The sequence below is a fragment of the Cynocephalus volans genome, chromosome 6 (genome assembly GCF_027409185.1).
Source record: "Cynocephalus volans isolate mCynVol1 chromosome 6, mCynVol1.pri, whole genome shotgun sequence".
Taxonomy (NCBI): domain Eukaryota; kingdom Metazoa; phylum Chordata; class Mammalia; order Dermoptera; family Cynocephalidae; genus Cynocephalus; species Cynocephalus volans.
In genome coordinates this window covers 105,713,759-105,738,414 of record NC_084465.1, presented here as the reverse complement: position 1 = coordinate 105,738,414, position 24,656 = coordinate 105,713,759, and the positions used below count along the sequence as shown (strand labels likewise).

Here is a 24,656-nt window from a genome sequence, read left to right as displayed (position 1 = left end):
GTTAAGAGTGTGGGTATAGGAGCTAGAAGACCTGGGTTCAAGCCTGGGTTCTGCCACTTAGTAACCAGGTGGCCACTGGCACCCAACTTAAAGGCTTTCTGAGTGTCACTTTCCTTCTCTGTCACATGGGGATAATGGTAGCCCCTCCTCATAGGGTGTTGTGATGATTGGATGAGATAGGAGATGTAATGTGCCTAAAACAGTGCCTCATACATAGCAAAGGCTCCTTACTAAGTAACTAGTGTTATTATAATTATGATGACTGTGATTATTACTTCATGTGTATTATTAGTGGCTATGGCAGTGGCACGTTTCTTACCCAGGTATCTGGGTGGGAACCTCTCACCCTTTGCCTCCATCCCACAGCTTTCCTCCCTCTGCCCCCTTTTCCACTTCTGAATTCTCTCCTTGCTGGAGGGGAAACCAGGATGAGCCGTGCATGATCCCTTCTGCTGTGCCTGGCTCTGGAAGGCTAATTCTGAGGCTGACGCTTGTAACCAGAGGCCCCCCAGAGCGGGGGAACTGCTCCAGCACGGGCCCCCAACCATCTCCAGGTGGGAAGATGCTCAGCCAGGGAGGCAGGAAAGGACAGTCATCAGCTGGAGGGGGACATGACTAAGGCCATTGGGAAGTGGGGTAGCAGGTCTTGGATTGAGCGTCCTCAGGGTAGTGCCCCAAGCTGGTGCTACAGTCTTTGAGGCCACCAGTGATCGGGGCTAGCCATGAAGGTGGGGGTCAGCCTGCACAAGGGGATGGCCATACATCCTGCAGGAGGAAGTAAAGACAGAGCTAGTCCACCCCTGGCTATGCCCACAGAAGGCACATGAAGGGCCTGGCCTCTGGGGGCAGACTCACTGGACTGGTGGGTGGGCTGGGTGGACCAAGCTGTCTGGTGAGGATCAGAGTTGCCCAGTGCTTGCTGAGATTGAGCTGCATGCGCAGGGACTCAGTCACAGCCATGCAGAGCCGAGGAGGCCTGAGGCAAAGACAGCAGGTCCCAGCATCAGCAGACTCCTGGCTGGGTGGGGGCTTCTGCCTGGCCTCGGCCAAGCCCAGGGGGAAGCATGGGGGCCACGCAGGAACCCACACCTGTCTTGGCTCCTACCTCATTCCTCCTTCTGTGGCTTTGGGTTCAGGCTCGGCAGTGAGCCTGAGACTAAGGGGCTCTGGAAGAGGAGGTAGGTGGGTTTCCCAAACCAAACGTCTCCTGCAAACTGAGGAGTGTGTGCTCTGAATAGGATCCTTTATTTCTCTGTGAGTTTTTGGACACTTGGCAACTGTGCTTGTCAGGCCTTTAGACAAGGGGCAGAAACCCCCAAACCCCCTTGATTAGCCTTTGCTGTTAATAATTCTGAGAAACAATGACATATTTTTTCATGAAAAATATTGGAAGAGATTGCCACCTTAATAAATGTCTGAAGTATGCTGAGACTCATTATAATAGATTCTAATGATAGTGAACGTTTATCGAACTTCTATTGGATTGCCAAGCCCACAAATGCAGAAACCGTGTCTGCTTTTTCACCACCATATCCCGGGTGCAGAGCAAGGTACACAGTAGGTGCCTAATAAGTACTCATTAAATGACAATAAAAATGGGCCAGCCTGTGTGCTCATGGCTGGGAGTCCCGTGGGGAGAAGGTGGACATGTAGCCTCATTCTGCTGGAGCTTATGCCACCTTAGGAGAAGGGACCAGTGTTATTCCCTCTTTCCCTGCAGTCGTGCCTGGAGGCAGCGGTGGGTGAGGTGACCATCGGGGTCCCCCATGCTGCTAGGCATCTCATGCAGCCCCCTCTGAATCCCAGGCCACAGAATTGTTCCTGACACTGGTGTCCGAGCTCCGGGGCCTTTCTGCACCTGATCTACTGGAACTCTGGCGACATTCTTCCTTTAAGTGCCGAGACAACTGGTAAGGGCTTCTCTGCTGGTGAGGGGCTGGACCAGGGGCTGGCTGGATCAGGGGCTGGGGAGTCCCCGGGTGGGTCTTGGTGCTGTCCTGAGTCCTCAGTGAGAAATGGATGATGATGTCTCATCCTGTCCCCGTGACACCAACTGTCCTTCAGACCGGGGATGTGTGTCAAGAAGGAGATTAAGTGGGGGGCCTGGAGGTTCCCACGGGGCCCTAGCTCGGTCCTGGCTGAGACTAGAGGCTGAAGGACAGAGAGGATAAAGACGACCATTGTTCTCTCCCCCAGGCAGGACCCTCTTGCTGGAATTAGCATTTCAATGTGCCTTGGGTACCCTCTTGCTGGGGGTGGCCAGTCAGGGGTGGGGGATGCTGGGTAGCATGGGGATCCCACCACCCAGGCTCTGCTGAGCTGGGGCCAGCAAGGAGTATAAAAAGACCCCCAAGTCCAGAGGAGGAACTTCTGAGGAACTAACCCATGAGCTCAGGGCTGTGCAAGGGGACAGATTGGGTCTCCTTCCAGAGTCCAGCCCTCCACCAGGCTCCTGAGATACAGACATCAGGTCCGTGAGCTTTCAGGATCTTGAAAATATTTGGAGATCTGAAAAAATTTTATTGATCCCAAAACCTGAAAGAACGCCTGCCCGTGCAAAATCAACTTTACCAAACATTTTATTGAATGACTACAAATCATAATAGCTAATGTGTAGTTACCTTTCAAGCTCTTTATCCATAGTCATTCAATCTTCACAGCAACCCCGTGGGGTAGGTGGTATTATTATTCCCACTTTCCAGTTTCAGAAACCAAGGCACAGAGCAGTTAGGAAACTTGCCCAAAGTCACACAGCAGAATTGGGGATCCAAACCCAAGTGGTCTGTACTTTTCTATCCAATTCTTACAGGCTGAAATATCAATTATGTTTGACTTGGGAGCGTTTTTATAATACTTGATGTTGGGTGGGGGTTTTCCCACAAGCCCCTGTCTCACCAGTCCCAAGTCTAGACGTTTCCCAGAGGGCTGATGCTCTTGGGAGAGTTCTGCTGCCCTTTCCTCCTCCTCCATCTCTGCCCAGAGCCTAGTTCCCCAGGGCCCAAATCCACAAGGAAAAGAGAGGAAATAGAAGGGCAAGGTGTGGGAAGAACAGGCCAAAGTGGCCCATGTGTCCCTGAGGACTCATGGTCATCTTGGGTGGGTCCAGCCACCAACATCTCCCTTTTGCAGATGAGCAGACTGAGACTCACAGACTGTTAATGGGGCAGATGGTGTGTGTAGGGATCGGGGGGCGTCCAGCACTCATCAGGGTTGGTGGACTGGGGGGCCCCCACCTGTACCCCTGCTGCCTCAGTGTGCCTCCAGCTCTGGGAGGCTCCCCTTTCTTCTGAGACCGGGGCACCCACCCCACATTCAATCATTTTCTGCTTCAGACCCTTCATTCTATAGAGGCGGGTCAGCTTGGCTTCTTTCCTGAAGTTTTTGACCTTTTTGGAATCTCAAAAAAAAAAGAAAAGGAAAATGAATGCCCTGATGTTGGGCTCAGATTATTAGAGGTTTAAATTAGAGGCCATTTGTCTATTGTTGGTTTCTGTTTGATTCAGGGGATTCTCTCCCCTTCCGGGTGACATTTGCCTTGGTAGGTTTCAGCAGAGCATGGGGTGGGGACTTCTGTTTCCCTGAATATCTGCATTTTCCAAGTGGAAAGAGCTGCCAGGGTTTGGACTGGGCTCCTGTTGTCCCCACGGGTCCTGAGAACACAGGCCCCAGCCAGGCTGCCAGGGCAGCCACACCTCTCCAAGCCTCGGTTTGCTCTTGTGGTGACCAGAGGCTGCAGCAAGATGCGTCTGGAAGGCACTCAGAGTGTGTGGGTCCCCTTGGTGATGATCTCAGGCAGCCGCTGGTGGACGCCCTGCCCTCCTGTGGCACTGAGCCCTGCGTGGGCCTCAAGACGGAGCTCATCGTGTCGGGGGAGCTGGAGGCAGACGAGGCGGAGGCGTGGTTCTGGTCACTGGCCTTCATCCCGAAGCCCACGGATGCCATGGTCCACGCGCTGCTGGTGAGCCTCTGCACCCCACTCGGGCCCCATGTCCTTCCTCCCCAGCTCGGCTGCTGATTGGATGCAGGGAGGTGACCAGCTCTCGTCCTGGCTCTGTGCCAGCCCCTGGTGGGACGAGTGGAGGGGGCTGGACCACCCATCTCCCTAGGCTGCTGCATCACGTTCAAGGCAGGCTTTGGTATCAGAGATCTGTGGATTTGAGTCTCAGCAAACTGAAGCTGGGTGAGTCTCACCCAGTTGTGTGACCCCAGGCAAGTGACTTAACCTCTCTGAGCCTGTTTTCTGATATGTAAGATGGGGATGAAACTAAATACTTCCATCCTAGGGTCATAGTGATAAACGAGATGCTGCATGTAAAGCAATTCTCCTGATGTCTGGCATAAAATCGGAGCACATGGGCCGGCCCGTGGCTCACTCGGTAGAGTGCGGTGCTGATAAAATCGGAGCACATTAAATTAGAGCTGCTGTTATTGTTGTAAACAAACATGTTTAATGAGTCTTGAGATTAGGAAATCCATGTGTAACTAGGCCAACGATTTATACCAGTACGTGGAGGTCTTAGTTATCCTCCCTCATGATGCCTCTGTGAAACAGGTGCTCTTATTATGCCCATTTTACAGATGAGGAACCTGAGGCCCCCAAAGTCTGGGCAGCTTGCCCAAAATGAAGCAGCCACTCTGCCCTTCCTGGACCTCAGGGTGCATCTTCACTTGCCTGGGGTGGGGGAGTCACTTGTGGCTCCTCACTCTGCTGTCCCAGGCTGGTGATGGGCTAGGATTCAGAGGTCACCATCAGTTAGCAGAGTGAAAACACTCTGGAGCTGTGTGCTGGGCCAGCCAGGGCCCTGGGAGCATCAGAGACAACTGAGCTGGCTGTGGGGCTCTCCAGCAGGACCTGTTAGCCCCTCAAGCTGGTTGGGTGGTGGCTGTCTCTCCAGGCAGAGTGTAGGGAACACTCGATCCCTGGCCCCTGGCCCGAGGGTTCAGAATAGGGCCCTTCTAGGCAGGTCATGTAGTCGGCACCCCTCCGCAGACACGAATCAGGCACCAGGTGACATTGGCCACGAAGGATGCCAGCACCATCCAGCACTTGCCCCAGGTTTAGCCAGGGCAGGGCAGGGCAGGGTCAGTCTCCCCGAAAGTGTCTCCCTTTTCCTTCCTTCCTTTCAGTCGCTCATTGTTTTTTGTTTACTTGCTCATTAGTGTGGCATCAGTGTGGTGGCTAAAAAGCACAGGCTTTGGTCTAGATCTCCCAACTTCTGGTCCCAGTTTTGTCCCTCACCAGCATGACCTCGGGCAAGGCCCTTTGCTTTTCTGGGCCTCTGTTTTTCCCATCTGTACAACGGGGGTATTTCATAGGGTGATTGTGCGGACTGAGTGAGTTGTTGTGATGTGTACAGAATGTTAGGGAAATGGCTGGTGGTGTTGCTGTTGCTACTTGTCAGGGACAGGCAGCAAGCCAGGCAGGTGGAATCCCTCGGCTCACGTAGCTCAGGTCTCCCTCAACCTGCTCACGCGTCCTCTCGTGCCTCTTGCAGCTCTCAGGACTGCATTTGCTCATTCTCTCATCCAGTCAGCAGGGCTGTGCCTGTGCTGGGCATGTGCTGGGGATACAGGCTCAAATTGTGTGACCTGGGGACTGCGGGGGAAGGAGAGAGGGGGAGGAGGGAGGGGCAGGAAGGGGCAGGGGAGGGGAGAAGGAGAGAGGAGGGGGAGGGGAGGACAGAGGGGAGTGGCAGGGAAGGTATTTTAATAAACTTAATTATAATTTAATTTAATGTTAATAAACTTCAAATCTGGAATAATTTTAGACGCACAGAGGAGTTGCAAAGTCAGTACAGAAGTTCCCACGTGCCCCACACCTGGTGTCCTCCACCCCCCTACCCCACCCCCACCCCCCGTCGTTAACAACTTATGTCACCAGGAGCATTTGTTACAACTGAGACTGACCTGGATACGTTTCTATTAGGTAAACTCCGGACTGCTGGGATTCCCCGCTTTTCCCACCGATGTACTGTCTGTTCCAGGATCCCCTCCAGGGTACCCCATTGCAGTTAGTGGCTGTGTGGTTTTATGACGTTGTAAGCTCCACATTCAGGAAATCGCACTGTTCTTAAGTGTACAGTTGGATGAATGTCACACCTGTGTGTGTTCATCTGCAACCACGCTCAGGCTCCCCCAAGGCTCCCTCATGCTCCTCCCAGTCGGTGACCCCCAAAGGGCACCACAATTGTGACCTTCCCTGCTGCTTAGGTGTGGCTGCTCCTGACACTTCTGCCCTCGGTCTCCCACCCTGCAGTCTGGCTTCTTCTGCGTTCCCTGTGCAGCTTGGTCACGCGGAGGTGTAGGTGGGGACTTTGTGCTTTTCCGAGCTGGCTGTATTCCCTGCCTCCTTGCCATTTCCTCTCCTAAGTTCTTAATTTTGGTGAAGTCCAGCTTATTAATCTTTTTGTTTCTTTTGGCGACTGGCTGGTACAGAGATCCGAACCCTTGACCTTCAGCTTCTTAATTTTTTTCTAGTGAACACTTTGCCTCATCAGGTCATGACGCTTCCTGTCTTTTCTTCTACCAGCTTTGTTGTCTCAGCTTTCAGGGACGGCTGGTTTAGGGCAAGATGACTGAGTGTTAATGTCACGTTGGAAAAGTGAAACTGGTTGTATAAAAGGTCATAGGCTTGAGGATCCTTTTAATTTTTCATCTTTAAAAATTGAAAAAAAAAGAGAGTGAACATTTTATTTTATTTTATTTTATTTTTAAAGATGACTGGTAAGGGGATCTTAACCCTTGACTTGGTGTTGTCAGCACCATGCTCAGCCAGTGAGCAAACCGGCCATCCCTATATAGGGATCCGAACCCGTGGCCTTGGTGTTATCAGCACCGCACTCTCCCGAGTGAGCCACGGGCCAGCCCCAAAAGACTGAACATTTTAAACAGACTTTTCATTGAAGTGTCACCAGATCTTTTAGTTAGAGATTATTGCATTAAGATCTGCTTTCTGGTTCTCATGAAGATGAGGAAGGCTGGCCATTCTGGGCATGTCCTCAGGGCAGCCATTCTCAGAAGGAACCGGGTCATTCATTACTCCCAGAGCCTGGGCCTGATGCTGGCCCAACTGGCCCAGCAGGGCCGCTGAATGGGGCTCGCAGACATAAGTCCCAGCAAGGTGAGTGCACCAGCCCGTCCTGTAGTCCTGCAGGGCCCGACCAGGCTTCTGGCTCCAGCTTTGGTCCCGGGACGCCTCAGTCCCTGCAGTCTTTCTGGGTCACAGCAGGCAGAGGCAGGAAGCTCTGGCAGGCGGGACCCTGCTGAGTGCGTCTGAGGGCTTCTGTCCGTCTTTTCATAACCTCTGCCCTCCCTACCCAGCCCTGCTTTCCTTGCTCTCTGTGAGGAAAACAGGGAGGTTTATTTTCTTCTGCCAAATATAGAAACACATTGAATGGGCTTTTTAGGCTGCACATTCCCTGTCCTATCACAAAGAAAACACACACTGAGACTCACGCACGAGACTCACACACACACACCCTGAGTTACACATGCACGGACACGCTGATGCAGGCCCACCCTGAGGCATGGGACCCACTAGGCACAGGAACACACACACGCAGACCCACAGACACACTGATGCAGGCCCACGCTGAGACATGGGACACACACAAACAGGGACACGCACACACACAGGGACATGTGCACACAGGGACACACACACACCGACCCATGGACACACTGATGCAGATCCGCATTTAGGCATGGGGACACGCACACAGGGACACACACACAGACCCACAAACACACTGATGCAGGCCTACACCAAGGCCTGCTCCCCTCAGGACACTCACACAGGGAAATGCAGGGACACACCCCACACGGGGCTGTGCACACACATGCTCCCACACCATATGACATACTGAGACACATTTATGTGAGGCACCCACACCAAGATTCACACCTGTGCCTGGAGGTGCAGGTGGACGCACGTGTCACACTGTGTGCGCACACAGGCACACCAGGACATGCACATCCACACAGCAGGACACTTACACATGGGACGTGCAGGGAATCCACCCACACCTGGACATACACACATACACACCAGAATACACTGTGACATCATGGACACACATGGGACACACACCCACATCAGTTTACGTGCACACACACAGGGACGTGCTCAGGCACATGAGATGCACACACGGGGCAGCATGTGCAGGTCCCCACCAGGACATCCACGTGTACCAGGATACATGCACGCACTGAGACACATGCGCACCCGCATGGGATCACACACCCTCACTGACACTGGGATTACAAAACACACGCACACTGAGATGCACACACACAGACGCTGCGTGAATGCCTTGCACGGTGTGTTCACAGCATTGTATAGTCATGCAGACCTGGTGAAGAATCATGAATCCAAGCAAGGAGTCCACGGGGCAGAGACTGTATCTCCCCACCGCTTCCAGGCGGTCCCTGTTCTGGAGTGGTGGGTCTGGCTTAGAGGCACTGGTTACACCCAGTGCCCCTGGGCCTCCTTTTTCTGGAGTGAATCTAGAATTTGCATTTCAAGAAGCAGTGAGTGTGGGGGTAAAGCCTGGCAGGCAGTCAGACCCTCTAAGGTTAAGTCCACTCCACTATGTACTGGCTGGGTGATCTGAGGCAAGTTACCTAACCTCTCTGTGTCTCGGCTTCCTCCTCTGCAAAATGGAAATGACAGTAGAGGTGATGTGAGCCCCTCTCCTGTTTGCCTTTTTCTCCAAGAAGGCTTCAGTGATGGGGGGTGGGAGGAGGGTGAGAGGGGTGGCTTGGCATCTGAGTGGTGGACTCTTTCCAGCAGCCAGAAATGACCCTAGTCAGACTCTGCCCACACTGCTGGCCACTGCAGCAAGGCCCTCACAAGAGATGGGTACTGGTAGAGTCGGGCAGGTGGGACAGCCTGGCTCCCAGAGGAGGGCTGGGGTCTCCTTCTGCCCAAGGGGCCCAGCATGCATGTAGGGTGGGGCAGGAGGGCAGGAGGGTTGGACATCAAAACTCAGAGGAAGGGTCTTGACAGTCACGCCTGGGAGCTGATCACCAGATATGCAGGCAGTTTTTGAGCTGGTTCAACACAGTCATTTCAGACATTAAAGGATGTAAATTTGCAATTGGAGAAACTTCACTTCCTAATTGTCTTACTTCATGGGACTACGTCTATGCTTTCAGGGTTATTTATGTTGATAGTGGCCCCAGTCACCCAGCTGACAAGCACGGACGCAGTGGCCTGGGAGCCCTCCCCAGCTGCCACTAGCCCTTCTCTCTCATTCCTGCAGTCAGAGGCAGGTGATGCTATTTGGGTGACACTGGCTGGGTTGGGTGGCAGGCCCTGGAGGTGTGGGTACACAGAGGGACTGCAGCCTCCCCTCGGGGATCCCACAGTTCCAGGTGAGACAGTTTATCTCTTGTACAACTTTGCAGAAGGGAGGAGAGCTGTTTGGTGGCAGAAGCTGGCTCCATCATTTTGCCAGTTGTTTGCAAAGAGATAACTTTGCTTTTATTTCTGCACATCTCATACATCTGGGCTGGGCTCTGACACTTTGTCCAGGATTCTGTACCATGTTCCACTCAGAAATCTTTACCCTGCTGTCCCACACTGGGGATTTAGCCTGGGGTCTCTCAGTCTCAGCACTGTTGACATTTGGGGCTAGATAATTCTTCACTGGGGGTAAGGTGTGGGGGGTGGGAGCTGTCCTGTGTATCAGAGAGTATTTAGCAGTGTCCCTGGTCTCTTCTCGATAGATGCCATACCCTTCTCCACCTCTGGTTGTGACAACCAAAATGTCTCCAGACATTAGCCAACATCCCTGTCCCCACTTGGCCCTATTGTGCTGTTCTCCATCCTGGATGCACATGAAAGTCACCTGGGGTGCTTTTAAAGATGCTCCAGGCACAGACCAATCTATTCAGACTCGCGCGGGTGGGGGAAGTGCCCATTTTTTCCATATTTTTAGGAAGTGCACAGGGTGAATCTGCCTGCAGTCAGGGCGCAGCCTGCGAAGAAACACTTACCAGCCTACTCAGGGTGGGGATGGGGCCGGTGTCTGTCCCCAGCCTCTGCTGCAGACCCTGAGGGCCAGCCCCAGTGCCTTCCTTGGCACCTCCGCCCTGGTGCACAACCTCTGTGCTTCTCTGGATGGGCCCTGCGACCAGCTGCCAGGTGTCAGCTCCTTTGTGAGGATCCTGGGAGAGGCGTTGGGTACGAACTGTACCTCTCAGGAGTCTGTGGATGCCGGCCGGGTAAGAACAGCCAACATCCCAGGCACTGGCCCCAGGCCCCTCAGTGGGGCCTGAGCCAGGTTGGCGAGCCCCAGGCTGAGCGGGGTGGGGGGCTGGGTGCCCCCTGGGCCTCATGTCCCTGCTGCCGTCTTGTTTCAGCTCCAGCTTGTGCTGAAGGCCATTGGCAATGCCGGCCTGGCAGCCACGGCTCTCACCTCCATGCTGAAAGCTTGCGCGTCGCTGGGGAGCAGCGCCCCTGAGATCCGGCTGGGGGCCATCCAGGCCTTCCGGAGGGTCCCCTGCTCTGCAGATGTGAGCCCCTGCATGGTGTTTAACTAGGGTTGGGATTGGGTGATGGTGGGTCTTGAACCACTGTTTAATTCACTTCTTCATTCATTCATTCGGTCATCACGTATTTACTGAGCACCTACTATGTGCTAGGCACAGACTAGGCCCTAGCATGACCAAGTAGTGGGTTTCCATTCTCACGGAGCCTGTGTCTGGTGGGGGGCAGATTATTAATCAAATAAACACAAAAATAAGCATACGATTGCCAACAGCATCTGTGCTCCAAACCCTCTACTGCAGTGGTTGGCAAACTATGGGCCAGGGGCTATGGGCCAGGGGCTACCTCCTGATCTGCTGTCTGCTTTTGTAAATAAAGTTTTATTGGCACACAGCCATGTCCACTCAGTTGTGTGTTGTCTGTGGCTGCTTTTTTTAATTTTATTTTTGGCAGCTGACTGGTATGGGGAATTGAACCCTGGACCTTGGTGTCATCAACACTGTGCTCTAACCAACTGAGCTGACTGGCCAGGTGTGGCTGCTTTTTTGCTACAACTGTAGAGATGAGTCTTTGCAAGAGAGACTTCATGGCCTGGAAAGGCTAAGATAGTTATTATTGGTCCCTTTACAGAAATAGTTTCTGATCCTGGACTAGTAGCACCTCTTCCATACACACATACACTCAGAGTCAAAGTCAAAGTCCTTACAGTGACATACTACTCCCTGTGTGATCTGACCTCTGACCTGCTAGCACCTCTTGGCCTCATCTCCTACTGTCATGCCCCCATCCTCTCCAGCCACATTGTTCTCTCTGTTGTTCCTCACACACGTCAGGCCCCCTTTTGCCCCAGGCCCTTTGCACATGCTGACCCTCTTCCTAGAACACCTTTCCTCTGGATGTCCCCAGACTTCACTCCTTTGCCTACGTTGCTTAAAGATCACTTTCACTGTAAGCTTTCCCCTGACTATTTCACCCGAAATTGAACCTTCCAGGTCTCTCATGCCTCTGGTCCTTTTTCCCCATTTTATTTTCCCTCTTTAGTGTTTTTCATCATCTAATGGGTCATATATGTCACATGTTAACCTTGTTTACTGTTGTCTCCCTGCTCTAGAATGTCAGCTTCAGGTGGACAAGAGCCAGGTTGGTCTTGCTCATGGCCGTCACCTAGCACAGTGCCAGGTGCATAGTAGGTGCTCAGTAAATATTTGTCATGTGAATGGGTGGGGTGGGGTGGGGTGGCTGTGCTGTGAGGGGAGCCAATAGGTGTTGAGGGAGAAAGTGACAGAGTTGGGGAGGTGGCTTGCTTAGAAAGGGAGCCCGGAATGCCCAGATGTTTTGAAAATGCCTCCTGTGTGTATTTTGTGCTGCTTTTGTTTTATTGGAATGCAGCCATGCCCATTTGTTTGTGTATTGTTATGGATGGAAATTGACAAGGATCTGGGCTGGGGCTGGTAGAGAACTGGGGAACCCCTACTTACTTCCTGCATCTGGGCCACAGGTGAGAATGTGTCAGGGAGACCTCCTACAGTGGAGATGTTGGGAGAGGTGGGGACAGGCAGCCAGGCTGCCTGCAGAGCCAGGGGACATCACCTTCCTGGGTGGAGGCAGGTGGGCCCCAGATGATGGCCTTCCTTCTGCCCAAGCCAGCGATCTGTGCTCTCCCGTCTGTACCAAACCCCTGAAGAGGATGCTGAGATCCGCATCAATGCCTATCTGGCCTTGATGAGGTGCCCTGGTGAGGAGGTGTTTGCCCAGGTGCGGCGCATGCAGGCAAGCGAGCAGTCCACCCAGGGTGAGCAGGACAGTGTGTGTGTCAGGGGTGGGGGGATGGGGAGGAGATGTTGGGGGGAACTGGCCCCAGGCACCTCTTGGTGGGTGCAGGGGGTCTGGGGGCATCCTTACCCTCCACCTTTCAGGTGTTGTCCTGTCCCCTTCCAACTCCCCCCCCCCGCCTTCTCTTGCCACAACATCTGGATAAGTGGCCCTTTCTACCTCTCTCCTCTGCATGGCAATTCCAGTCCCCATTCTGCCATTGGGGAACCCTGGAGAAGTTGGTTCTTCTCTCTGATCTTCAGTTTCCTAATCTGTAAAATGGGATGGGAGTTACTGAGGTCCCTTCTAGCTCTGGTCAGATCATGACACAGTACCTTAAAGAGAGACCTGAGACAGAGGAGGGACAGTGTCTATGAATTTCAGATCCCTTCTGGGGTCAGTGAATTCCCTTTAAACAAGAGGCTTCTGAGCATAGTTCTTGACCCCAAAGGCATAAATTCAAAAACTAAGTTGAGCTGAATTAAAAAAAACAAATAAAAAACTCCTATAATGCACAGTGTGTTGAGAGCCTGGGTTCAAATTCCAGGTCAGCCATTTTCTACCTGTATGGCCTTGGACACGTTACTATACCTTTGTGAGCCTCCATTTCTACACCTGTGAAATGGGGATAACAATAGTACTTCCCTCACAGAGTGCTGAGAGCATAAAATGAGTTAATACACGAAGATGTTTAGAACAGTTACAAGTGTTATATGTGTAACTGTTGCTTTTTATGTTATGATCACTACTATTATTATCATTGCAGCATAACCATGTGGTCAAAACTTCAAAGTGGTGGGCAAGGGATAAGTGAAAATTAAATTCTTCCTTCCTCCTCCCCCAGCCCCAAGTCCTGTTTCCTGAAGGCATTCACTGTGGACAGTTCTCTTGTTTATCACATCAGAACTTTTATGCATTGATGAGCATCTGTATATATCTCTGTAACAACAGCAGCAACTCAGGATCATGTTGTACATGCTGTTGTGTTTGTTGATGTTTGCCTTTAACATGTCTGGGAACCCTTTCCACGTCAGGGCCTGTGGACTCTTATCGGCTGTATGATGTGCTGCTGGGAGCTTGTACCATAATCCATTTCACCAGTCCCACTGATGGGCATTTAGGTTGTTTCTGGTCTTTTGCTGTTAGAATCAATGACCAAAACAAACCTCCTTGTGCATCCACCTTTGGACCTTGTGTTAATCTAACTTTGGGATAATTTCCCAGAAGAGAAATTGCTGAGGTGAAGCGTGTGCACATTTGAAAGTCTGATGTGTTGTTGCTGAATTACCTTCTGAAGAAATGGCACTACTGGAAGATGCAGCTCTTTGAGCTGGTAGTTTCAAGCATGGGGTGTGATTTGTGGGTGGTGGGTGTGGGGAGGGGGCTGCATTTGTCATGAATCAAACCAAGTAGGCAGTTAAGCCCTCTCCCAGGGGATCAGCCAAGGGGCTTCCCTCAACAGAGGTCTTGGGGTACCTGGCTGTGTTGCCCAGTGGGAACAAGTAAGTGCCTTATCACCCAAAAGCCATTTGGGTCCTATGGTAGACTGTTCCAGAAGCTCCCTGCTGGGCCTTCTGAGAGCTTGAGATAACCAAGAGGTCTGGGGGTTCCTGTTAGACTCTAACCTCCCCTATTGTCCTCATTCCCATTATGTTTTAATTTGATCTTTATCCCTCCAGGGACCCTGAGGGTGTCCCCATCATGGATTGCCCATCGCCCCTTTGCCAACCCCAAAGCATACTTAGTCTTTTAGGGCTAGGCTGTGCTTTTGAATGATCTTCACAAACAGCCCTGTGAGATGAGTCATTAGTTCATTTTACAGGTGGAGAAACAGGCTCAGAGAGGTGGAGTGACCATCTCAGGCCACACTTGTAAGTAGTAGAACTAGGATTTGAAATCAGGTCTGACTCCCCCATTTCACAGATGAGGAAACCGAGGCTCAGAGAGGTGGAGTGACCACCCCAAGTGTTGGAACTGGGATACAGACTCCGCTCTGACTTTCAAGCCAGGATTTCCCCACAATACTTCTCTTTCCCCTCTGGAAAGCACATAACAGAATTCCATGCACAGGCTAGATTTCCGCGTTCCATGGAGGCACTGCTGTTTGCCATCGTTTCTTCAGAGAGGTTGTGGGTCTCCGGAACTACACCTCAGAGAAGCCCCTGGTGTGTGGCAAGAGCAGGACGTGGGATGGGGGCTGGAAGGTCTTTTGTCTGGACTGTGCCAGCTCCAGCCCTGTTCCTCACTGCCCACCCCTGCCCTCCCCACTGGTTGTGACTCCACTCCAGTGGGCTCCTTCGTGTGGAGTCACTTCCTGCAGCTGCTGGAGACGGACGATCCCCTGAAGTGGGCCCTTCGGGATGCCCTCCCTGAGGACATCCTCAGCCAGGAGTTCCACCCGGAGATCTGGAAACACTCGTCCTATTCTGATGTGACCTTCCGCTCAGGTATGGCCATCCTGGGCAGCCTCTGTCCTGCTCTGGCCACAGTCTTGGGGACCCCAGAACTCCAACTCCTGAGGGCATATGGATCAAAGGCGTTGTTTCCTATATTGACAACATTTATATTTACATTTACTATTTAGCCTGCTTGATGCGTTGCGATAGACCCACAGCACCTGCTGTTCATGTAGGACATTTCATTGCATTCGGCTTGTCAGCAAAACGAAATGAATTACCTGGTTGAGATAGGAAACAAAGAAAATTTACATGGGAATTGGTGAAGGAGTCTAGAATCAGACACCAGTCTGCACCGAAAAGGGTTCAGAAGGGCCGCCCCACCACAGGTGCAGGTCGTATTTGTAGCCGAGGAAAGGAAGTGACAGACAGAAACAACCTGATCGGTTCTGCTCAGTGTTTGTCTTATGTGGACTGGGTGATCAGTCGGCAGCCAGTTGGCAGCCTGTGATTGACCGAAGAGTGGCTGCTGTGATTGGCTAAAAGTGGCTGCTGTGATTGGCTGAAGTGAGGTTGCTGTGATTGGCTGAAGGTGGCTGCTGTGATAGGCTGAAGATGGCTGCTGTGATTGGCTGAAGATGGCTGCTGTGATTGGCTGAAGGTGGTGCTGTGATAGGCTGAAGGTGGCTGCTGTGATTGGCTGAAGGTGGCTGCTGTGATTGGCTGAAGGTGGCTGCTGTGATTGGCTGAAGGTAGCTGCTGTGATTGGCTGAAGGTGGCTGCTGTGATTGGCTGAAGGTGGTGCTGTGATTGGCTGAAGGTGGTGCTGTGATTGGCTAAAGGTGGCTGCTGTGATTGGCTGAAGGTGGCTGCTGTGATTGGCTGAAGGTGGTGCTGTGATTGGCTGAAGGTGGCTGCTGTGATTGGCTGAAGCTGGCTGCTGTGATTGGCTGAAGCTGGCTGCTGTGATTGGCTGAAGGTGGTGCTGTGATTGGCTGAAGGTGGCTGCTGTGATTGGCTGAAGGTGGTGCTGTGATTGGCTAAAAGTGGCTGCTGTGATTGGCTGAAGGTGGCCGCTGTGATTGGCTGAATGCAAAAGTAACACAGCTGAGCGCAAAAGGCCGGCAGAAGTTCAGAGTGATCCCAGCTAGGGGCTGAGGTTCAAGCAGAAGTGGCCTCCCTGCTCCGCGTTAGGTGCGTTTACCAGACTGATGCTGTTCTTTGTTGAACTGAATACTTCCACCTTTTCTCTAAATTGGCTCTTTTAAACTTGTTTTTAAAACGAGACTTGCTATCACTGCGGCTCCTAGAACATCAGGTTAACTCTCTGTAAAGAGAAGGTGGCCCTGAAAAGCACCGTAGCGATGATGAAACCCTGTTCTTGAATTCCCCTGATTCTGTCGCCCGGTTAGGGCCGTGGATTTTGAGCACTGCCTTCTCCTGTGTTAGGAGAGAGATTAGTTTCACACCGAGACTGCCTCTGTAGTAATCGCTAGAGAATCAAAGAGGGGATCTCCTAAACCGCCTCCACCGTTGTGGGGAGTCAGGGTGGGAGTGGGAGTGGGAGCTCTGGGCGCCTCGTCCCCGCCTCAGCATACTTGGGTGAGTGTGACCCTCTGTCCTGGATAAGACTTAAGGCTGTTTTGCTTCCCGGCCGGGGAGATGCAGCCACACGTCTGGCCCTGTCTCGAGCGGTGTCCCCTCAGGAGCCAGACCCTGTCCTGTGAGGAGTGCAGAACGTGCCGACCCTCTTTCCTTTCTGCTAGCATCTGGCAGCGTGGGAGCCAACCTGGAGAGGACCCTTCTCTTCTCTCCCGCCTCCTTCCTTCCTCGTTCTGCCACAGTCAACCTGACCGTCCATGCCGCAGGCCGTGCCTTCAACCTCCTGGATGTAAGAGGGAGCCTTGCTGCAGTCTCCCCAGGGCCTCTCCTGGACTTGGGCCCAGAAATTATCCCCTCCATCCATCTGTCTATCCCTCTATCCCTTGCCTCCGTTGTTCAGCCCCCAACCCTCTACATCCATCCACCTACTCATTTTTCCACCCTTCTGTTCACCCAACCACCTATAAATACATCCACATATCATCTATTCACCTCCATCCATTCACCCACATCCCTCTATCCGTCCTTCCTTCCTTCCACACATCTGTCCACCCATTCATCCATCCCTCTCATCCATCCATCCAGTTACCCATTCATTTATACACTCATTCACCCATTCATCCACACACCACTCTCCCATCTGTCCATCTGTCCGTCTGTCCATCCATCCATCCACCCTCCTACCCTCTCATACACCCCTCTATTCATCTATTCTCCTACTCGTCCATCCAGCCTTCCATTCATGTCTGTCCACATCCATCCATCCATCCATCCATATTTATTCATCCACCTACCCACGCTCCACTGTGCGAATATTCATCCTTTATCTGACATTGTACCACGCACTGTGCTGGGCTCTAGAAATATAACTAGAGAGACATGGCCCCTGCCCTCTTGGTGCTCGCAGCCCAGAGAGGTAGACAGATAAGAAACATGTAAACACACTGATGATACGATGGCAACTTTAAATAGTGCACGCAGGGAGGTGAAGTTTGACCTAAGACCTGAAGGGTGAGCATGTGCAGCTGTTTGCAGAGCTCAGGTAAGAGCCTTCCAGGCAGGGGTACCAGTAAGTGCAAAGATCCCAGGAAGAGAAAGGGCTTGGGGTGTTCGAGGAACAGGAGTAGAGTAGGACGGTGGTGAGATAGGAGGGCAGGGAGGCGGCAGGGCCGGGTTGTGGAAGGGTTTTAGGCTGGGGAGTGACACGATGTGATTTGAGCATCTGCTGACAGAAGCGGGAACACCTCTGAGGTCCTGCATCCAGCAAATGGATTACCTTGAGGCCCTTCCTTCCCCTTCCCCCAGGCCTCTGGAGCTTGACTGAGGGAGGGTGCTCTGTGCTCTATCCCTACCCTTCCTGATTTATGAGAAACAGGGCCGCTTACCCAAACTTTGCCAGCTGAGTGATGGGTTCAGATCTGCCAAGTGCTGACCTTCTAGTGATTTCTCTCCAAATGCTGTCAGAAATGTCTGGATGGAAGGAGGGAAGGAAGAGCAGATGGAAAGAAGGAGAAGTAGATGGATGGATGAATGCGATGGATGGCTGGCTGGGTGGAAGGAAAGATGGATGGATGGAACAAAAGACAGAAAAGATGGAAGGTGGGCTGGTGGGTGGGTAGATGGATGGGTGAATGGGGAGGGTGAAAGGACAGGTGAACAGATGGCTGGATGAATGGACAGATGGAAGGAAGGAGGGACAAAAGGAAGTGTCCATTCAATCATCCATCAGATTTTGAGAAACAACCAGGCTGGGCCTGGAGGGTGCCTAATGAATGAGACGTAAGTCCCTTTCCTCATCAAAGATCATGCAAAGGAGACTCACATTAGTGTCTGTGCATGACCTTGGGGTTGTATGCTAAAGACTCAGGCAGAAGAGTGATAGATTTGGCCTGGGGGTGGGGGATGTGGGAAGGGAGTGATGTGGGAGCTCAGGGAAGGCTTCCTAGGGGCTGTGACATTTGAACCAGGTCTTAAAGAATCGGTAGGAATTCTTGCTGTGTGGTGTCTGCCAAGCAATTATGAGTTCGAGGCATTTCCCAGTGTTGCCGTCCTTTACCTGAGCCCAGATGGACCCTGGGGAGCGCAGAGTGCCCTGCTCAAGACTTCAGGGTTCCCTGCCCAAGCCCCCAACCCCAAAGTGCTTGATCATCTCGATCACTGCGTGACTGAGTTGCTCTGCCCTGAGCCCCTGGCTTCCCTCCCCAGTTGGGGCTCCGGCTGGAAAATGCTGAGGAAATCGCCCGCAGACTGTTTGGCCAGAAGTCATTCTGGGGACAGGAAGAGGAGACACACCCCCTGGGACCAGAACCAGGGCCTGCATCACAGCCAGCCAGCCCTGAGTGTCCGGGAGAAAGAGCCAGAAAGATGAGAGACCTACAGCAGAAGGTAGGGGAAGAAGCCATGTCCCCGCTGCTCCCACCAGGCATGCCTGGCCCCCAACATTCTGGGGCTCTTGCTTGGCTTTCAGACTTGGGATTCAGGCAGCTATGAACTCTGACGCTTACAAAAATAAGCTGCCGGTCATATCTGAGTAGTGAGCAGTACATTAAAAAACTGTTTAGCAGGGCCGGCCCGTGGCTCACTCGGGAGAGTGCGGTGCTGATAACACCAAGGCCACAGGTTTGGATCCTATATAGGGATGGCCGTCGGTTCGCTCACTGGCTGAGCATGGTGATGACAACACCCAGTCAAGGGTTAAGATCCCCTTACCGGTCATCTTTTGGAAAAAAAAAAAAAAAACAAAAAACTGTTTAGTGAAGTAGAACCTGCATGTAGAAAAATCCCTACATTGTAAGTGAACAGCTTGATGCATGTCCACCAACTCCACACATCCACGTAGCCAGCACCCAAACCATCATCGGCACCCCAGAGACCCCCCTTCTGCCCTCCTCCCATAGTTACAACCCATCCCTAACCAAGAGTAATCACTAACAAGGGTTCTGACTTCTGTCAGCATCAATTAGTTCTACTTTTTAACAATCAGCTTTGCTGAGGTATAATTGGCACACGATAAATGACACGGAAAGTGTGTAGTTGGGTAAGTCTGACATGAAACCATCCCCATAATAAAGCTAATGAAAAAATCTATCACCCCCAAAGTTTCCTTGTGCACCTTAATAATTCCTTCCTTCGTCCCCATTTCCAGTAACTACTGAGAGTATAGATTATACTATACTTCTGTCATTATAGATTAGTTGCATTTTCTAGACTGTTACATAAATTGCATTATGCAACATGTGCTTTTTTAAAAAAGCATATATTCTTTTTTGTTTGGCTTCTTTCATTCAGCATAATTATTTTGAGATTCATCCATGTTGTAGGGTATACTAATGTTTATTTCTTTTTATTGCTGAGTTGTATTTCATCATATGAGTGTACCATATTTATCCATTCACCTGTTGATGGACATTTGAGTTATTTCCAAGGTTTGGCTATTAAAAATAAAGCTGCTAGGAACATTTGTGTACAAGTCTTTGTACGGACATATGCTTTCATTTCTTTTAGATGTATATGTAGGAGTGGCTGGATCATATGGTAGGTACACGTTTAATTTTTTCAGAATCTGCTAAACTGTTTTCCAAAGTGGTTGTACCATTTTTATTCCACCAGCAGCATATGAGAGTTTCATTTTCTCCAGATCCTCACCAACACTTGGTGTGGTTAGACTTTTTAATTTTAGCTATTCCAGTAGTGTGTGGGAGTATCTTGTGGCTTTGGTTTGCTTTTCCCTAATGACTAATGATGTTGGGCATCTTTTCATGTCTTATTTGCTATCCATATGTCTTCTTTGGTGAAGTGTATGTTCCAATATTTTGCTCATTTTATTTTGTTAAATCATTTTCTTATTATTGAGTTTTGAAAATTTTTTATATATTCTGGAAACATGTCCTTTGTCAGATATACGACTTGGAAATCTTTTCTCCAGGTCTGTGGTGTGTGTTTTTGTTCTCTTAATTGCGTCTTTTGAAGAGCTGAAGTTCTTGATTTTGATGAACTCAAGTTTATTCATTTCTTTTATGGATAGTGCTTTGGGTGTTGTAGCTCAGAAGTCTTTGCCTAATGTGATGTCACAGGGATTTCCTGAAAACCTGCAAATCTCCAGAATGTTCTCTCTGTGCAGCTCTCTCTTCTCTTACGCTCTGCCCTGCGAAGTCCGGCCACCTTGGTCTCCCCAGACCCTCAGCTCTTCAACTCAGGGAGTCCTCCTTGCCCAGCTTTGGTCCCCCTCCCTGCGTCACAGCCTGGACACCCTCTCCAGGCAGTCAGCTGGGCTCACTTACTTATTCTTGTCTCTAGAGGTTCATTATCTGGTGTTGCTTGGTGTCTGGTGTCTTGGAAACCATTGGTTAATCTGTTTCATCTGGGTTCCAGGCTGGTCCACATGGGAGGATAAATCCTGTCCCAGTTACTTCAATTTGGTTGGCAGTAGAAGTCACATGCAGTTCCTTTTGCAAACTTTATATGAATTCAGCATGGACTCTTTTAAAAAATAAAGATGAAATTCACATAAAATTAACCACTTTAAAGTGAACAAGTCTGTGGTATTTCGTACATTCACAGTGGTGCCACCACCACCTCTATCTAGTTCCAGAACATTTTCATCACACCCAAAGGAGACCCTGTACCCATTAAGCAGTCCTCCCCCATAACCCCCTTCTCCTAGTCCCTGGCAACCACAAATCAGATTTCTGTCTCTGTGGATTTGCCTATTCTGGATATTTCATGTAAGTAGAATCATACAATATTTGACCTTTCGTGTCTGGCTTCTTTCACTTAGCATAATGTCTTCAGGGTTCATCCATATTGTGGTATGTATCAATACTGCATTTCTGTTTAGGGCTAAATAATATTCCACCATATTCTATAATTTGTTTTTCTGTTTATCCTTTGATGGACACTTGGGTTGTTTCTACCTTTTGGCTCAGGCACTCTTTTTTGGTGTCTGACTTCTTTTGCATAAAATTTGTGAGATTCATCTATGCTGTTGCACGTACTTACAATTTGTCCATTCTCATTTCTGTGTAGTATTCCATTGTGTGAACATATAACAATTTCTTTATCCATTTATTCGACCTTTGATGGGCTTTGGGGTAGTTTCGGCTATTATAAATTGTCCTATGAATATTCTTGAGCATGCCCTTTTGGTGAATGTATGTACAAGGGTACTTTGAAAAGTTTGTGGAAAAATAGAATTAAAAATAATATGAATCTTTCCATAAACATTTTGAAGATCTATCATTTACACATCAGTAGGGATGCAGGGTATGCGTGTCTTTTGCCTGGTTTTTCACTTCATATTGTTACTTGATCATTTTCTTACTAGAAACTCACTGTGAGCTTACATTTTAATATCCATTCTGTGGGTGGGGGCCACAGATTACATAACCACGTTCCCCTTGATGGACACTTAGATGGTTGGCAACTTGTTGCTCTTGTAAAATGTCATTGTCATGTACATCTGGTGGTGATCAAGGTGGGTGGCTGGGGAGTTTGTTCACATATTCACTGTTTACTAACCACCAAATATGAGCACATTGACAGTGCCATTAAAAGCATCTTGGACTAGAGCTGGGGTCAGCAAGTAACCTGAATGAGGGAGGTGGGCTGGGTATAAATATTTTTTCTTAGAATGTTCAATCCCCTCATTATTTTCTCAATTTTCGTAAAGACATATCCCAAAAAATATTTTGCACAAGCACAGCGATGAATGGCAACAGATACTTGGCCTCAGTGTTGGAGACACAATAGGGAGTGGTAGGGACTGTGGCTAACAGTGCAAGCACATGCCTTAGCTGAAAGTAGCAGCCTCTGCTCAGCATTCACCACTTCTTGTCCCCTTGTGGGGGGTTGGCAGGCAAATATTTCTCTTTTTCGAGAAGCCGCAGATCTGGATTTTAGATAAAATCCCCCGATATTTAAATGTTGGGAACAAATTCAGTTTGTAAAAAATGCACACAGCATGTAAAACAGTGAAAGACTAAGAAAGAATCACAATCAGAGACCAAGGAGGCATGGCAACTAGATATAATGTGCTTTCCTGGATTGGATCCTGAAATAGAAAGAGAACATTCATTAATGGAAAAATGGGTGAAATCCACATGAAAACTGGAGTTAGTTAATAGTAACATACCATTGTTGATTTGCTAGTTTTCACTATGCATCCTGGTGATATAAGATGTCAGTAGGGGGAACAGGGTGAAGGGTATAGGGGAACTCTCTGTACTATCTTTGCAATTTTTCTGTGTATCTAAACTCATTCAAAAATAAAATATTTATTTAAATACACACACACACTGCCTTGGACACTGGACAGTACTGTGCAGGTCATAGAAAGTACATCTGGAGGTGGGATTTAGTTCATGGGCCTTGAGTTTTCCAAGCCCTGTCCTGAACCCCACGAGTCCTCGATCTTTCTCTCTAGCCACCCCTCCCCCCCCAAGTCCAGGTGCTTTGCACCTGCTAACCCCAACCCTGTCCTGTGTGACCAGTCTGGGTTCTCCCTCAGGTCGTGCAGAGTCGTGGCATGCGGCGGGCACTGCGATGCGAGTTGAGCGTGAAGGTGTTTGGGCACGAGCTGAGCTTCGTGAACTGCGGGGCGATGGGGAGCCACATGAAGCGCCAGTCCCTGAACCTGGCCGAGCTCACCATCCAGCTCCTGAAGGTGCCTCTCCCCCCACCCCCTGGTGATTCCCCTTTAACACTTTGGCAAAGCACTTAAACACATGAAATTTGTAGCCAGACTGCCCAAGTTCAAATCCCGGCTCCACCCCTTTCTAGCTCTGTGGCCTTGGGTGGGGACCTCTTTTATCTGTTTGTGGCCTCAGTTTCCTCATCTGGAAACTGGGGATAATGTGCCCTCTGAGGATAACTGAGGCTCTCAGCCAGGGTGTCCATGTGCCCTGTCACAGTTCTTTGGCCACAGGGGCAGGAGGTGCAGGTGAACCGGAGGCTGGGCCTGGCTACAGAGGAGCTTGTCTTTCCCACCGTGTCCGGCCTCCCAGCTCGGCTGACCCTAAATGCCTCAGTCGCCATCAACATCCGGGTCCGAGGAACTGCCGACTTCCAGCAGCGCTCAGATTTCTCTGTGAACGGTTATGTCAAGCCCAGGTAGCTGGCTCCTCAGGGCTGGGATGGGTAGGGGATGGGGGCCTCTCCCTGTAGAGGGCTGCAGAGAGCTGGGGGTGCTGGGGTATGTGCATGGGCCAGAGGGGATCCCTCTTCTGCAGCCCACCCCTAATTCCGTTGTTTATTATGCCAAGAGACTGTGTGCGGAGATCCTGGGCTCTTAGGCCCACTTTACTGAGGCTCAGAGAGGCGAAGGCACTTGCCACTGTTGCACAGCATCTGTGGTCTGATTCTGCAGCCCCATGCTCTTCCCTCCACTCTACTCTGTTCCAAGGGGAAGTGAGGAGAGGAGCCACCGAGATGAGCCAGCCCCAAGCCCACTAGACCTGGATGGTCACCCAGTGAGGCAGCCGTTTCCTATTCCACTAACTGGTGAGGAAACTGAGGCTCAAAGCAGGGATGGCGGTTGCCCAGGGCCACACGGCATGAAAGCATTGGAGCAGAATTTGTACAATGCTTGGACCAATTCTGGAGCCTGTTATGGCCTTGATTCTGGGTGTCTGTCCCTGGCCACTCAGCTGAGCCGTCCTTGTGTCTGGGTCTGATGTGGGGAACATGGATGTCCTGCACAGGCTGCTCTTTGTCACAGATTGGGCTCGCACTCAGACAGCAGGGGTTCATCCCAGCCATGTCCTGTGTCCCAGCTGTGGGACCCAAACAGGTAGTTTCACCTCTCTGAGCCTCTGCTTTCCCATCTGTGAGATGGACTAATGATGGTAAGGATTGGAAAGTGCTTGGTGCACAGGGAGCATGTGGCCAGCGGGGCCGTGGTGCAGGGCTGCTCTGGCTCAGGCCTGCGGAGGACAGCCAGGGGGTGGTGGCAGCAGGTCGGCGCTGGGGTTGTGGCCACTGGGACCTGTGGGATGCAGCTGGCCTGTGCCTCTCCCTCAGTGCCCTGCTCCAGATTTCGGCTCAGATGGGCACGGCAGGCGCCCTGGGGCAGGCCGGGCTGAGGTGGGTGACCGGCATCCGTGGCAGTGCCAGCCTGGACGGTGGGATCCAGGCGAGGAAGGGCCGGGACTTCAAGGTGCATCTGAACACACCCGAGGAGGCTGCGGAGCTGCTAAGCTTTAGGTGGGCGTCCTGCACCTGTGGGAGGGAGCCGTGAGCGTGTGTCTGAGGGTGAGCGTGTGTGAGATCAGATGTGTGAGAGGGTGTGAACGTGTGTGCATGAGCACCCGCATGCATGTGTGAGAACGTGTATGATCATGTGTGCATGTGAGTGTGCC

The 24,656-nt window shown here is 51.0% G+C and overlaps 1 protein-coding gene across 1 annotated transcript in view; it reads left to right on the top strand.

Moving 5' to 3' along the window:
• Window positions 1–24,656, top strand: part of LOC134381001 (uncharacterized) — a 128,215-nt gene that overhangs the window by 18,206 nt on the left and 85,353 nt on the right. The window contains exons 9-19 of the mRNA XM_063101096.1: window positions 1,807–1,910; window positions 3,793–3,958; window positions 10,042–10,227; window positions 10,366–10,518; window positions 12,140–12,284; window positions 14,593–14,751; window positions 16,467–16,591; window positions 18,508–18,687; window positions 22,808–22,963; window positions 23,225–23,409; window positions 24,319–24,501. Of these exons, the coding sequence (XP_062957166.1) occupies window positions 1,807–1,910; window positions 3,793–3,958; window positions 10,042–10,227; window positions 10,366–10,518; window positions 12,140–12,284; window positions 14,593–14,751; window positions 16,467–16,591; window positions 18,508–18,687; window positions 22,808–22,963; window positions 23,225–23,409; window positions 24,319–24,501 (1,742 nt within the window). The remainder of the gene's footprint in view (window positions 1–1,806; window positions 1,911–3,792; window positions 3,959–10,041; window positions 10,228–10,365; window positions 10,519–12,139; window positions 12,285–14,592; window positions 14,752–16,466; window positions 16,592–18,507; window positions 18,688–22,807; window positions 22,964–23,224; window positions 23,410–24,318; window positions 24,502–24,656) is intronic.